Source organism: Chamaea fasciata, unplaced genomic scaffold (assembly GCF_029207755.1).
Source record: "Chamaea fasciata isolate MVZ Bird 193981 ecotype frontalis unplaced genomic scaffold, bChaFas1.0.hap1 SCAF_12, whole genome shotgun sequence".
NCBI classification, from domain to species: Eukaryota; Metazoa; Chordata; class Aves; order Passeriformes; family Sylviidae; genus Chamaea; species Chamaea fasciata.
In genome coordinates, this window is record NW_027094097.1 from 1,071,466 (window position 1) to 1,087,571 (window position 16,106).

Genomic DNA, 16,106 nt, shown 5'->3' on the forward strand with positions numbered 1-16,106 from the left:
GAAACTAAACATTTTCACACAGCTTCCTTCTCTAGCTCTATATTCAAATTTTAAAAAAAGGATGTTCAGCTATTACAAGTCAAAAGACACAAAAGGAAAGAGGTAACAGGTTTTTCCTTCTTGTGACACTATGAAGATGACCCAGAGTAAGTCATTGGTCCTTACCTGTAGCAAGAATACTCCAGATATTTAAGATCAAGTAGACTATTATAGATCTGATTTCCAAACTACAGAGTGAGATTTTTGCTTGTGTTGTAATTGTAGCATGCACTTTAAACTAAACTATTCTTCAGATTTCTCAGCTATAGAGATAAGAAAAATCAGTTCACCACACTCTGGCTTCAAACTCAGTAAGGGTGATTAGTCTGAAGAAATTTGGCACACATTATCACTAAAGCTAAGGCATCCTAATTACAAACACAGAGAAGCAAAATGCACAGTCTAAACGAAATGAAACAAAAAATAACAACTGTTTCATATTTTCTAACCACATTCAGACAGATAAAAACCACACCCACTGCTGCTCACTTGAAACAAGTTTATTCTGTTCCAAAAAACACTGCAGTTGGAATTGTACACAATCCTGTTAAATTATGTCAGAGGAGGGGGTTGTGGTGGGAGAGTGCATCAGCACATTACAGTATTTATCCTACTGATTTCCATAACCATAGTCTTCAATAAAGGTACAGCACAAGTTCAGTTTTACTTTATGCATGCAGGAGTTGCCGAGGTTAGGAAAATGTTTGTTGTTTTTTTTTTTCCAGGTAAGAAACACTCCAGCCATTTGATAAAAGTGGAGGTAGTTTTAAGAGTACATGATACCAGGTGTCTGAACAGTGCTGTGTGTTGACGCAGTTAACTTGCTGTGTTTGAGAGCCCGGGAACTGACAGGGGAACACTGCTGGTAACATTTCTTTACCCAGATTGCTTGACAGGAGTCCCCTGATCCAAACACTATTGGGACACCTTCAATTTTTCAATTCCCTCAAGGACTTAGGAGCTGGTGACTGGCTGGACAGGAATCCTCAGGAGCTCAGGGAATCTCCTTTCTAACATTGCTGTGGCAGAGCCAGCTCAGAGTTTAAACTCTGAGTGGCTGTTCCCAGTTTCTCACTTGCCTCCTGTGTTTGGGATCTCCAGTAACAGCAAGTTAAGTGCGTGCAGTGGCTGAAAGCAGAGCTTACAGTGAGGAAGGGGCAACAAAACATTCATGCCAATGAAGCCACAGGGAACCCCACACTGCTCAGGCTTCTTATACTACAAAACTCGAAGTTATAAAATCCCCCTTCTCAGAGTTATTTTACAAGTTTATTTGTTGGCCTTTTATAATAATAAAAAAAAAAGTCAAGAAGTGTAAACATTTTCAGATCTTGCATTCTGCCTGTGAACAGCATTTTTCCAGGCTATTGTTTGGCAGCCTTACAGTAGTATTAATAATCATCCTCTTCATCAGAATCCAAGACTTTCCTTCTGTTGAACTAAAATGAAATAGATAAAGTGAAAATGGGAGGGTGATGGTAAATGCAGGCTGGCACAAGGCTGTCCCAGTCCTTGGGAGCTGTCTCCAGGAGCTGCAAATGCCCTGATGGAACCAGCAGCAGCAGGGCAACAGCTGCAAATACCAAGTTCCACCCCGACTGTCCCACACCTGCAGTTCTGCTGCTCTACTTCACACAGCACGTTTAGGAAAGGAAACTCACCTTCACTGTTGTTTTCTTTTCTGTCTGCTGACTCACTTTTTCAAGTATTTCTATCAAACCTTGTTCTGATACCTGAGAAAGGCAAACAGAATGTGGATAAACACACTCTGAGAGATGCTTAGTATCAAACAATTACAATTTCCTTTCTTACAAAAAGTTTTGGATGGAATTATGTCTTTAGGAGGGTATTTACAGTTAATTTAACTTACATCTTTAACAAACATCGTTTTTTTAGAGTGAGTTGGTTTTAAAAATAAATATCTGTGAGAAAGAATTAGGAAATATACTCACCTTTCCAGCTAGCTGTCCAAATCTTGCCATCTGTATAAGATAATTCTCTACTGCTTTTGCTTTGTCTGGTTTCACAAGTGCTAAATTGCTTACTGCAACAAAAACAGGCTCTGTTCAATTGGGTCTAAAACATTCTCCAGTACCTTCACTAGTAACAAAAAAGTGAGAAATGTCCCTAGCAAACAATCTTCCTTATGCCAGGGTCGTGACATAAACTGAAAAAGGCATTTTCATTTATGCCAGGTACAAGACAGTTACATTTCTTACTTTTAAATATTTGCCCCTGATTAAACAACTTTGACTCTCAGTATAATTCCTCCTACTAATTTAAATAAACCCCAAAACATTAACATAATTCAGATATCCATTAGCCTCTCCCTTCTAATCACTGATATTGCCAACTGAAAAGCTGCAAGTTTTATCTTCTCAGCAACAACAGCATTTTTCTAGTCTGGCCTCTGTACAACACACACTTTTGAGAAGTCACTTAGACGAGGATTTTTTTATTAGAAAGTTACTTGGATACTCACATCTTGCACGAGCTGCTTGATCAAGAACTTGAGCTAAAATAGTATTTCTTATCTCTGCTTCCCTGTAAGGAAAAGTGAACACACATAAAAAGTGGGATTTCAAACACCTAAAATAACATGCACAGAGCAGCAAATTACAGAAGACTTTTGATTCATGGAAGTGACTTGTTTAGGTCACTGCAAACCTTACATTGATATGGTGTCTTTTACAGCATTTCCTGTTCTGGGCACTCTGTGTATGCTGGAAGTTACACATCTTCCGAGAAATCAAGGTGGAGTTTCATACTTACACCTTGTCACTGCTCATGGTTACATTTTAAGAGACAAAAGCTGTGCTACCCTTTAGATCCTGCATTTATCCATGTGGAATTCCCCCCAAGGCAGTGCATGGTAAGGCAGGCACAAGGAATTGTCCATGCAATTTCCAAACCAAACCAAAGCTCATTTATGTATTTAGAACTTTTCGCTAAGTCTCCATGTATTTACAATAGTTGATGTAAGTATCTGCAAAACTGGAGCTTTAGTTTATGAAACTTCAGTTAATACAAACCTGGACTGTGCACAGTCAGCTCTTCAAACACTTGTTTACAACTGTCCCCTTAGCACAACACTGTTCCCACACTGAGCTTTGACAAAAAATCATTTTGCTTCATGTTTTTAACTGGAATGGATATCCCAGAAAAATCAGCCGGGAAGAACTCTTCCCACTGCAATACCAGCCAAACCCAACCTCACTACTGAGAAAAAGCAGCCGTTTGGGAGGAGTTCTGCCAGCCTTCAAGACTTGGATCATAAACTCCTACCAACCCTAGGAGCCAGGGACTCTGCCTTCCAGCAGCAGGTGACAGGGGGAGGGACGGTGCTTCCCCAGGGCCCCGGCTGCATCACTGAGCTCGGACAAGCCCCAGGTGAAAAGGAGCTGCAGCTGCTGCTTCCTCCTGGTGCCCTCCCACCCCGGCAGGCTTCAGGTCATGCCACGGGAGCCACACCTGCGCCAAGCCTTTCATCCATTTCAATCCCTTTGGTGGTTCTCCCAGCAACAAAACAAATGTGGGGCACCATTCCAAAGAAAAGAAATACTAAAAAAAAAAAAGAGTAAATGGTTAAAAATTATTAGATGCAAGACCAAAGCTCAACAGTCTCATTTATACCTCTGTTTTGCCTCCTGTTGCGACGGATCAGCAGAAGGATCCTGCAGGAGAGCAGAGCAAATATCACAACCCAGAATTATTCCACACAGGACACCAAGTTAAATTCCAGCAGAGTCCAAGGAAGATAAAAACTTCCCTGCTAAGGCAGCCTGCCCATGGATGAGATGCTGGGAATGGGAATCTGCTGCCCCAGCAGATAAATGTGCCACCCTGAGCTCTCCTCCCAGCACAGCCGTGCCGGCAGCGGGGTGAGTGCTGCTCCTGGTCTATCCACACATTCCTGTGCCTTTGGGCAGGGAGAGCCCTTCCCCTCACGACCGGGATAACAGGCTTCCCCAAAGGCCAGCACACTGACAAAAGCATTACAAACTCATTGCGGTAAGTTCAGTAAAATGAAACAGAGCACATTCTCAGCGGGGCAGCTGAAGTCACAGAATCACAGAATATTCTGAGCTGGAAGGAACCCACAAGAATCATCAAGTCTAACTCCTGAAACCAATGAAAAGCTAATGAGGAGGGTTTTACAAGAGTTGGTTCCTGCATTAAACACTAACACATATGAAAAATAAAAGGGGGTAAACTTCCAAGTCACTATTACTGGTGACTATTCAGAAGCAAGGAACAAAAAAAGGGAAAAAACCTGAACTTCATATGGAGTCAACACCTCAAATTTTACAGGTAACATTTGAAAGTGTTAAAGCAGGATGGAAAACCACAGACAGAAAATGGGGCTGGCTGGAGGTGGGGAAGATCCTTCACAGGAACAAGGAAATTGCCACTTCAAATAAATCCGTATATAGATTGTGTCAGAGGATGGTGTCCAACTCTTTTCAGTGGTGCCCAGCACAGGACAAGGAGCAACGACCATAAACAAAACCACAAGTTTCACTTCATCACGACGAAGAGCTTCTTTCCATGGAGGGTGGCAGAGCACTGGAGCAGCTGCCCGGGGAGGAGTCTCGTCTCTGGAGACATCCCAAACCCACCCGGACACGTTCCTGTGTCACCTGCTCCAGGTGCCCCTGCCCTGGTGAGAGGCTGGATGATTTCCAGAAGCTCCTTCCAGCCCTAACAACTCTGTGATCCTGTGACTCAGCTCTGAACGCTGAGATGGCTGGAAACACTAGGAAAGCAGTAATGCACGGAGCAGTGAGCGGCCGGGGGCGGGAGCGCTCCAGTGCCGGACCTCCCCGGGCAGGAGCGGAGGGAGGCGGCGCCGGGGGCCGGGCTGCGCTCGGTGCCCGTTGCAGCCAAAGCTCCGGCACGGCGGGGCTAGTCCCGCTTCCCCTCGCCCTGCCCACGGAGATGCCTCTCCTCTTCCTCCGCAGCCGCCGAGGGGCGCCGAGAGCGCTTCGGGCGGAGGGTCAGCCGCTGCCTCACCCCATGTCCGGCCCCGCTCCCGCCAGTACCTCCGCCCGGGCTCGGCCCGGATCTCCCCGTCCCCTCGGCCCGGATCTCCCCGTGCCCTCGGCCCGTGCTCGGCCCGGATCTCCCCGTGCCCTCGGCCCGTGCTCGGCCCGGATCTCCCCGTGCCCTCAGCCCGTGCTCGGCCCGGATCTCCCCGTGCCCTCACCCCGTGCTCGGCCCGGATCTCCCCGTGCCCTCACCCCGTGCTCGGCCCGGATCTCCCCGTGCCCTCACCCCGTGCTCGGCCCGGATCTCCCCGTCCCCTCGGCCCGGATCTCCCCGTGCCCTCACCCCGTGCTCGGCCCGGATCTCCCCGTGCCCTCACCCCGTGCTCGGCCCGGATCTCCCCGTGCCCTCAGCCCGTGCTCGGCCCGGATCTCCCCGTGCCCTCGGCCCGTGCTCGGCCCGGATCTCCCCGTGCCCTCACCCCGTGCTCGGCCCGGATCTCCCCGTGCCCTCACCCCGTGCTCGGCCCGGATCTCCCCCAGCCGCCGCTGCCGCAGCGCCTCCAGCTCCTCGTCCGCCATGGCTGAGCCGCCCGCGCCAGGCGCTGCCAATCCACCGCCGAGCGGTACCCCCGGCCCGCCGCGCCCTGGGCAGGCGCGGCCAATCCACCGCCGATGGCCGAGCCCCCTGGGCAGGGCAGGGCGGGGGCGGCGGGGCAGGGCGCTCTGTCCGCCTGGGGCTCCCCGAAAGTGCCTCCCTGTGCCGAACCCCCTGCTCCGCACTCCGGTCCACGGTCCTCAGTGGGGCGAAAAGACATCCCGACCTCCAGCCACGGCCCTGTCTTTGGTATCGAACAGAAAAAACCCCCAAACTCTCCCCAAAAGCTGACAAAGGTACCGGCCTCCATCAGACTGGGTACGAGGACACTCTGATAGCGTCAAAATAGCAATGCAAGGAATACCAGCACACTCGTTTAATAGCTTCGGTCGCGTTAGAAAAGTAACTATTTCAAATTTCGGCCTTTATTGTTGGTCCGTCACACTTCTTGTTCAAGGCTGCAGGTTTTCCGCTTCGAGATTTAATTTAACCGAAGGAACAACCCCAAAAGCTGCTCTACCAGGATGAATAAACCACAACTCCCTTAAAGCAGGGCTAACAAAGACGTGTCGCCAAACATTTCTGGTCTAGTTCGTAGCAGTACCGAAATGTGTCAGCAGCTCTTGCAGCGAACAGAGACAAACTTGGTGGAGCTGATTCCCTCCGGACCTTTCCCTGCCGCACCCTCCAGCCGGATCACAGGAGCCCGTCCGCCGTGCCGGGAAACGTCGCATCCATCCCGGCCCTGAGAGAGGCGCCATCAGGCTCCTCGGGAGCCAGGGCTGTGTCGGGATGGCGTTTTTAGCGGCTCGGACGGCACCGGTTGGTTTGTCCTCGCCCGTGGGCAGCAGAGGGAACCCTCGTTCTACGCAAGAGCGCTCGGCGCCCACGCTTAAACCAGAAAACAAACCAAAAAATTATCGCTGGCGGTTTTTGTTTGTTTGTTGGGGTGGGTTTGTTGTGTTTTTTTTTTTTTCTTTCCGTGCAGTATGTTCTCCCAGATGAAGCTTTAATCTCTATCGTACATCTCTGCTGCTGTAAATTCATGCTCCATTATACCACCATATGCTTGGCTTCGCCCAGAGAAAGCTGCAGTAATCCTAATACTTCATCTCGCTTCGTAGATGTTTCTGTCGCGGCTTTCACTGCGTTTTGTTTGCTCACACATTTAAAGGTTATGTCCTACTAAGTTGCTCTGGATGAGTTTATTAGCAGGGAGCTGGCAGCTGATGAGTTTTTGCGTTTTGAGAAGGTGCCGTAGTTGTTGTCAATTACGATCCGAGGCTCGGGAAGCCAAAAGGGAGAGTTTGGTTCGTTACAGCAGTCTGGAGGCAGCAGGGCTTTATGTTGTGTATCATTTTTGGTTCATCAGCTACCTGGTTTCTTTTTCAGCTGCTCCCAGCTATAGATCATTTCCTCTGCAAACTGGGCGGCTCTTGATGCAAAAGCGAGAAAGGACGGACCAAAGTTTCTCAGAGTCCACCCTTTCATGCTTTTGCGTTGGGTTTTGAATTGTTTGTACAGTTCAGAACCTTTCGTTGTGATGCAGAAATGGTGGGTTCCTGAGAGTTCTAGACACTTTCGATATACCCACAGAATTCTGTGCCTCATTTATATTGATGAAGGATGGTAAACAGAAAAGAGATGTTTTAAAGAGACTGTTTTTTTCTATTTTTTAAACTTATCCTCTGTATTCTTTAGGAATGTCAGCTGTCAAAAATGCTCAGTATGAATTTGTTTGCAAGTAATAATGCACTATGTGTACATTAGGAATTCATCAGAGTTCTCAGGACTACTTGAGATATGTAAAAATCTCCAGGAGATGCTTTTCAATATCCTTCACAAGCCCTCTGAGACTCAATTTCAAACACTAGAGGGCTCAAGAAAAGCTGCTGATTTTTTCCCCAAGGTTTTATTCACTATAAATGGTGTCTTTCTTTAAGTACTGCTCACATTGACCTCATAATGATCCTCGGAATGACACTGTATTAGAGTCATAACAGAATGCATGAAAAAATGCATGAGCAATACACCTCACCGCTCAAGAAATTGCAAATAAAGCAAAATACTGATGGTTGTGACAACACTAAACTCTGTGTTTGGCACTTCTGCTTGGAAATCCTCATTTGATGAAATCCTTGCTTGATGAAATCCTTGCTTAGTCGTCTCTGGCCTAAATGAAAATTTTAATAGAAATTAATCACAGAAACTTTGTTACAAAAAATTGGCAAACATTGCAACACCTTCAAAATAAGCCTGGCAAGATTTTTCCACCTTACAGAAGCCGAAGTAAGGTGCTTTAGGAAAAGAAACATAAAAGAAAAAAAAAAAAAAAAGAAAAACTGAATTGTTTGATGAGAAAGAAATTTTAAAAAAATTAACTGCGAGATTGGAAATGACAGTCTTCAATAATTAACAGCGAATTTTAAGCATCTAATTAGTAATTATACAATAACGTTGTGCCTGTTCCAAAACCATAGAAGATTTCCTCTTTAATTTCCATTGTGCCATAAACAAATGCACCAATGCAGACAAGGATTATTTGCAATGCAACACTCTGAATGGTGTCTCAGCAGCGGGCTCTAATAAATAAATTAATGTGTCGTGACAAACAGTGTCAGGCTGGATCATGGCTTTACAAAGATTTGTATGCAATAATGGCCAAATGCAGTAGAATAGATTTGGAAAGGGAATGGTGTCCGTGTGTGAGGAGATCTCAGATTCTAAAAGACAGGAGTGAGAAAAGGAAAAATATTACTCTTTCCAGTTTTGTTGACGGACTTTTAAATTGCCTTTAATTTCAAAGACTAAATAGCAAATGTTTTATAGGAACACAATCCATATAGTGTCATCAAATGTGAGGAGCACATTCAGATGTTTCCTTATACTATACACATATATGTGTATATATATATATATATATATTTAAAGTAGGATGCAGAAGGTGTGATAGTATCTTACAGATTTCAGTAGGAACTGAATCGGGGTTGAAGCCCAACCTGCAAACTACTTGATTAGTGGGATTTTTATTACTATATATATGCCCATACACCTTAGTTTTTAAAAAACATCTGTGTTAAACGGGTTTTTTGGTTTGTTTTTTTTTTTTCCCCATTTTCAAGAAGTAGACCATGCAAGCCTTTGAGTTTTTCAGCTAAAATCTTATACTTCAGGTTGTTCATTCTCCTTCTGGGTATTGTACTTGTGCCCATGGGAAGCAGCTGTGTGCAATGAGCTGGAGCACAGCAGGCAAATAAAACAGGAACTCTGCATTATCAGCACATATATGAAGTGAGGGTGGACTGTGGATGAAACTAATTCCTGTTTTTCTTTTGGAACTGGAATGTTTTCCCCTGATAATATTTACTGTATTGTTAAATTTCTACGAGATTAAGCACTTAGTCACTCATTTGTTGGTTTGGTTTATGAGGAATGCTGACTGTATTGTTTTACTGTCCCTTCTGAAAGATTTTTTTCCATATTTCAGGTTCAGAGAAGGAATTAACTTGAATGGCACAACTGTGTTGACAGTTTAGAGCCATTGCATTCAGCTGAGCAGGTAAAGCAGCACCTGTAAGAGAAGATCAGGATTGTCCTTCTTCCTTGGCTCTCCTTGCAGCTGAACTTTTCTTATTCTGAAACATGTTCCCCAGCTCCCCAAAAAAGCATCTGAACTATGAATTAAAAGGAGTAGACAATTTAGAAATACCCCTCTAAGTTAAAAGGTAAGCTGTTGCAGATGCCAGTAGTATTGTTTTATTTAGTAAAATTAGATACTCTCACTTTTATAGAAGTGTTCATTTAGGAGTTTTATAAACGTTGCTACATAGAGATGTGGAGGTTTACCCTTGTTGTCCACCAGAATTACTTTTCCTTAAAAAAAAAATAAATCTAAACAACCTGAAATAAACCCTTCCATATTCTTTGAACTTCATGCATTTGAAGCATGGCTCTATTAAAAGATACTACTGTTTAAAAAAGAGATGCAGTAAGCCAGCAGTTCTCCTGAGTATGTACTTGTTTTAGTAGCAGGCACGAGCTAGTGCTGATTTTTTACTTATTTTTGGAAATGACACAGGTATGGGATGCACTAGATTATCTTTTTTTCACTGTTAAGTATTTATTGCATTTTAACTATTAAATTTTGCTGTAGCCTATGGAAAAATGTCTACTTTAAACGGTTGGAATGCTGTTGGTTCTAATTATTTATTTCAGAGCCCAAGGAATAAAAGATGCACATGAAAAATATCGAAGTTACCCACTTTACCTCCTTGTCTGTTTCCCCTTTTGGCTGCTGTTTCCCTGAGATGAAAAGAGAGTCAGAGGAACAAATGGAGGGCAGATTTCCCAGTAAGCTAGAGGGGGGTGATTGAAAGACTAGAGCTGGGAGAGAAAAGGTGAGATGGGGGTAAAAAGTACAGCTTGTTCATGTTTTACTTCTGTCATTTGCCTTTGCTTAGGTCAAGGTGTGCTGAGAAGGCCTGAGCCGACCTGCAGAGCTTTGGCTGTTCCACACCCCTGTGAGCTGCTGCAGGAGAGGGAAGTGGAGCGGGACCAAAGTGAATATCCTGACAGAATGATGAGGAAAGCAGGGGATCTGCTGCCTGTGCTGTGCTTTACCTGCAGTTATTTCCAACAGAATTAAACAAGAGGTAGACTGACTGCCTTCAGCTTGTCTCACCACACTTTCATATCACATGAAAGGTGAATCCTTCGCAGAGGTATCATTCCTCACTGATTCCTGGGGCTGTACGGACAGTATTTTCTCTGTATCCCCTGTACAGCAGCCATAAGCTTTGGTTTCCAAATTTCCAGCATTATTATGCTTGAGTATTTTCAACATGTAAGAGCACAAAATGTGAGTTAGATAAATCAGAATATTAATTTAGGTTTGTATCACTGTCGAGCGTCTTTAATTTTCAAAGATGAAGGTGAGATAAAGAATAATATACTACCAACAAGGGCAGAAATCACCTTTAAAGTAATTATCACTGACTAAACCAGAATATTTCTTCTAATAACTGTTCTGCTTGACACCCTTGCTCATTGTGACGTACACTGTAAGATACCTGAAATGAACCAAGCACCGGTGCATGGTACTGTCACACTGTTCGGAGTTATTTAAACAAAGGTTATTCTCAAAGGATTGTTTATAGAAACCTCCTGGAAGTACCTCTCTGTTAAATGTACTGATGTGTTTTACCTCAAAATTTGCTTCTTTCTGCCTGGGAGCAAACCGCTGTCAGACCAGGAGGTCTCTGTGGAGGAGTGTTGCTCTGGACACTGGATCTAGGTCAGTCCATCTGCGGGTTTCAGAGCTCCTGACCTTGGCAGATGTGGGCTCCCTGATTTTGTGGCAGCTCTCTGCTCCAGACCCTGGGAGCCTTTACATCCCAAGCCATAGGGCTGCAGTCCAGTGGTGTCTTTCCCAAAACTGGGGAATCTGCAAGGCCAGGGCTCTCAGCAGCCCTTCAGGCCAGATGCTGGGCAGCTCACCAGAGGCCTGCCTGGCTCCTGCTGGAAGCTGGGCAGAGTGGAATCAGATACGTTTTCTTTGCCAAATCTGCACAGTCTGACAATGTAATTTGTTCTTCTGATTTGTTCTGCTGAGGTAAAAATAGTTTGGGTTTCACACACAGGGAAATGTGATGACGAAAACAAAAGATACTGAAGTTATGGAGAATTACACTTGTAAAGACAAGCAAGGATGAGTGGCTTCTTTATGTTTATTGCATGTATACAAATAATTGGAAAAAATGGAACAAGGTTTACTGAGATTTAGTGTTGGGCATATGTATTTGTTGTGTTTTATGTACTGAATGTGAAAACAGCAGCCTGCTTCTCACAGATATTTTATTAAGGCAGTATGGCGATGGAACATAGTTTTGGGGGAAAAATGAGTGTTTAGAGAGTAGGATAAAGTCATGCAAAAATCTTTATTTAAAAAAACCCCTTTAATTAACGTGTCAGTCACATGTCAAAAAACTTTATCATGTGAAGACTTAGGGGTTTAAGAGAAGCTTTTCTGTAAAGGTTTTCAAACTGTTCAGGGACATTATCAATAATGTGCTTCTATTGGGAAGCAGTAAGGCAGCAGCCAGGGAGAACAGAGTATATATACCTTTAGAGTGTGATTCAGTGACAGTTGACCACGACTGCGTGGTCTGATTTCAACACACCTCAGGTTTCCCTGTTTGATATGGCTGTGGAGCTGATTTAATTTCATTTTAAGTCATGTAGGAGGTGTTTCCAGCTGCAGAGGCATGTCCATTTAGGTACATTATTGTAATTAAAACATTTGCTCTAACATTCTTGGCCTTGTATATACACCGTGCTTAACAGCAGAAAGGGTCTTCCAGCTGGTTGAAATAAACTGGAAAGTAATTGTTACAAAATAATGAAAGATACTGGAAATGTCACTAGCTTTTCCCTTTTGGAGGGAGAATTCTGCTTTTAGCATGACAGAAGGTGCTTCTTGCACTTATTTCAGCGCTAGATTCCAAGAAAAATTTGTGACTTATAGAGAGAAAGCTGCATAAAGAACTAGCAAGGATTAGACAACAGCAGCTGTACTTCTGAATAATTTAGGTTTAATTTGCAAAATTACACAGGAAAGGATTATCACTTGTACTTGCATTTGAGAAATTGGAGCTACAAGTGTTGTTACAAAAAGTGACAATGTACAAACCATCTCAAATTACACCAGGGCTGGTGTGTCACTCTGGGCTGGATCCTGCAGAGCTGCTTGCCAAGACACTTGTAGAATCCTGAGTGCGGAGAAAATAGTGTATATTTTATCCTTTGCCTGGATATGCGGCAGAGCAGAGCCCTTCTGGAAGGTTTAAACTTGTGCTTGAGAGGAATGCCAGGTGCACCTGGTGACACACAAAACATCTTGCTCCAGAGGGGTCAATTAATTCTGTTATGATTATATATTTACAGTTATTTATAGTAAAAGATCTTAGGGGACTTCCAGCCCCTTTCTTCTCCTGGAAAGCCAGCTATTGAGTATGTGGCAGTCAAGAGCACTCGCTGCTTCAGGCATATTTGCCTTTTGATCAAAAGCAAAGTTGATTGTCCCACTTTTCCTTAAGCCATCCTGCTCTTCAGCTACAAGGTATATGTAAACCAGGAAGAATGCCTTGTTCTTCTTTCCTGCCTCAACATTGACACTGCAGCCCCAGAAGGTTAAGGCAAGATTTTCCTCAGAATGTTTCCTGCTCATATTTCAGAGGAATTCCAATTTGTACGCTGCAAATTTTGCATCAAACGCTTGCCATGATGTTTGTGTAAAAAATTACGTTTATATACAAATCACTAAGTTACAGACTGTTACAACTCAGTAATTCCTGAACATGAGTTCATAGCACCAACAGAGATTCTGGTTTTATCTTGGCCTTGCCATCACCTGGTCACACAGGTGAACCTCAGTACCCAGCAGGTTGGTTTAGCCTGATCTCCTGTGTGTGACCAGGAGATATCTGTGGTCGTGTGAGATCTCTGGAAATGATGCTCACCTGCACTTCAGGCTTGCAAGAATCTGTGCAGCCTGTGAGCCTGGGCAGGAAATTTAGTTTTGGGGTTTTAAATCCTGGATTTTCCAGAGAAAAGAGGGAAACTTCAAGTTACTTCAAGTAATAAAAGATGAGCACGTGTAATTCAAGGCAGGACAAAAAAAAAAAAGGTCTTCCTTTAATGCAAGAACTGGTGCATCTTGACAAATCCAAATTTAGAGGTAACAGAAAGAAAAGTTTTTGTAAATGGGAGAATGGTCTGGAACATTCAGAGAACCCTGATGAGACCTCAGAGAGTGCTGTTCCACAGTCACGAAAAGGAAGGAAATGATGTGTAAAGTTTATTATCTTCTAGATCTCAACAAACATGTGAAGTAGAAGACCTGAGGAGTTTGTCCTGTAAAGCCACCATGGTCAGGATTTCTGGAGGTGGGCTGAAGTCAGGAGGATTCGGACTATACAATACCCAGGGCACCAATTCAGATTCCCACTGATTTGCGGAGTTGGTAATAGGATTAGAGAGTCTCAAGTATTTCTCTATGATTACCATAGGGCAGTGAACTAGAAAACAACATCCTTTTGTTTTTGAAATAAACAATACTATAAGGTCTCTATTTTTGTCTAAAAAACCCTTGTGAAACCTCCCAGTTTCCTGTCTACCTGCTGATTAGGATAATGTAGGTTGAGGTCTGCATTCGAAATCAAGAATGAGGCTCATCTTTAGTCTGTTAACACCACCTGTGTGCTTAAATTACTTATCTGTTGAATTGCTGACGCAGAAGTGAAACATAGTGTTCTTCCTCGTTCCTTGCAAAATATAGTATTGCTCTTGGTATGTTTTTATAGGGGGAAATCCTAGTGGATGTTGAAAACAGAACTCACTAAAATGCTCTCACAAAATGGCTTGATCAAAATTTGACCAAATACTAATTGTAGATTCCTTGTAGTATCCTACTAATTAGGAAACTCTTGGAAAAAAAATTTCCTTTTATCTTGAAGCCATGTGAATCTCTGTGACCAAATTACATGTTCGTCCCATTCCAGTCCTCATTGCCCTTTGCTCGCTACACACCCACAGACCTCCCAAATTTTCTATTTTAAGGCCAAAAAAGAGCCCCCACAAAAGCACTGAAGATAACGTCCCATCCAGGAGGGTGCTTTTATAGGGACGTTTCAATGTGAGGTGTAAATGGAGAGAATAGACTCACGGGTGAGGCCGATGATTTGTATGTTGATTGTTCGCGGGATGACATGGAGAAGGTCGCTCCCCGTTGGTAATAGTAGGGCACTTGGATTTTTCATTCTGAGTCTCCCATGGGCTTCCGACTTGGTCCTGGACTGCCGATTCCCCCAAAAGATAACCAGTTTCTCTAAAAGGAAGGCACAACTTTGTGTCTGTGAGCTTTTTCACAGCCTTGGGTGGCACACATAAGGGAAATGCACTGTTTTATGTGAAATGTAAACATTATTCAGTCTCATGAAGTTTGAGTAATGTGACCAATATGGAGTGTCTTTTCTTATTTTGCTCTTCTTTAATCTTAAATGATTCACGTACTACATAAACACAGCCAGTTCCCATTTTATATTGTGTTGGACTTTATTCTTGAAGGCACTGATCTGTTTTGAAGAGGAATTGCATAATCTAGTAACTTTTCCTACAATATCCCTGATTTATGTAGTCACAACATGGCAAAATTTAGTTTTATTGGGTTTTTAGTTTTACTCCAAAAATCCAAACAGGCAAATAAACGTTGGATTATATTTCTCTCCGGTTATCACCAGAAACATTCTTGAGTCAGGCTACGTTTCATCAAGAATATATATATATATTTTTTTTTTTTACTTTCAGAGATGGGGAGGTATAAGGGGGCTGATTGTGACCAAAGATGCGATTTTAGGTCAGTGACAGCGCTCAGGTACAGGCTGAGAGCAAACCTGGCATTTTAGACTAGGCAGCTGCCTGGAAACCAACGATTCGATGCTTTCAGGGGACACCGGAGTGCTGCGAGAGCCCGCTCGGCACGCCGCAGACCGCAGGACATCACCTGCGCGCCGATGCCCGCGGCCCGGAGACGGAGAACTCTGCCGCCGGGGAAGGCGGCGGGCGGGAGGAGGCGAGGGAGGCCGCGCCGCTCCACCGGCGGGCGCATTCGGGAGCTCGCCCCGTGGGGACACGCTCCAGCAGGCGCCCCGCACGGTTCTCTCGGCGCACACCGGGGCGAGGGAAGGCAGGGCGGGGCTGGGAGCGGCGCCGCGTGTCCCGGCTCCTCCCCGCCCGCCCACTGCGGGCCGGGCCGGGCCGGGCCGGGCCGGGCAGCGCCGCGCACCCGCCCGCAGCCGCCGCCCGCAGCCGGCATGGGCCCCCGCGGAGCGCGGCGCGGAGCGCGGCGAGCCGCCGCCTGCCTGCTGCTGTGCTGGGCTCTGGCCGCCGCCCGCGCCGCCCCGCGCAGGACACCCTCGTTCGACGGGCACGTCGCGGAGAACCGGCCGGCGGGCACGCGGGTGCGCGGGCTCAGCATCCCCCTGACGCGGCTGGGGCCCGAGCCCTGGTGCGCCAAGGTGCAGGGGCGCCGCTGGCACCTGCAGCTGCTGGGCGAGGGACGCTCGCACTTCCAGGTGTCGCTGGACGCGCGCACGGCCCGCGTGTGGCTGCGCACCCGCCGCCCGCTGGACCGCGAGGCGCGGGCGCTCTACTCGCTCCGCCTGGGGCTGTGCTGCAAGCGCTGCTCGCCCCAGGGCGCCGCGCCCGCGGAGCTGGCCGCGCTCACCGTGCGCGTCCTGGACGACAACGACAACGCGCCGCGCTTCGTGGGCCCCGGCTCCGCGCAGCTCCGCGTGGAGGAGACGCTGGCGCTCAAGTCCCAGGTGTGGCAGGCGCGGGCCGAGGACGCGGACGCGGGCGCCAACGCGGAGCTGCGCTACTTCGCCCTCCCGCGCAGCGCGCACTTCTTCGTGGTGCCGCGCAGCGGG

The 16,106-nt window shown here is 45.8% G+C and overlaps 1 protein-coding gene and 1 long non-coding RNA gene across 2 annotated transcripts; one reads left to right on the plus strand and one right to left on the minus strand.

The window, feature by feature from the left end:
• Positions 1 to 524: 524 nt before the first annotated feature.
• PDCD5 (programmed cell death 5) lies at positions 525 to 5,642 on the minus strand. The gene is made up of 6 exons (XM_066194608.1): positions 5,541 to 5,642; positions 3,673 to 3,713; positions 2,522 to 2,583; positions 1,992 to 2,083; positions 1,701 to 1,772; positions 525 to 1,478 (listed from the first exon to the last, which is right to left on the minus strand). The coding sequence occupies exons 1-6, from the start codon at positions 5,604 to 5,606 to the stop codon at positions 1,431 to 1,433; spliced, it is 381 nt and encodes a 126-aa protein (XP_066050705.1). The 5' UTR covers positions 5,607 to 5,642; the 3' UTR covers positions 525 to 1,430.
• Positions 5,643 to 9,220: 3,578 nt separating this feature from the next.
• LOC136295964 (uncharacterized) lies at positions 9,221 to 14,905 on the plus strand. The gene is made up of 3 exons (XR_010722846.1): positions 9,221 to 9,347; positions 9,838 to 9,972; positions 10,083 to 14,905. It is a non-coding gene; the product is annotated as an uncharacterized lncRNA (long non-coding RNA).
• The last annotated feature ends 1,201 nt before the right edge of the window (positions 14,906 to 16,106 follow it).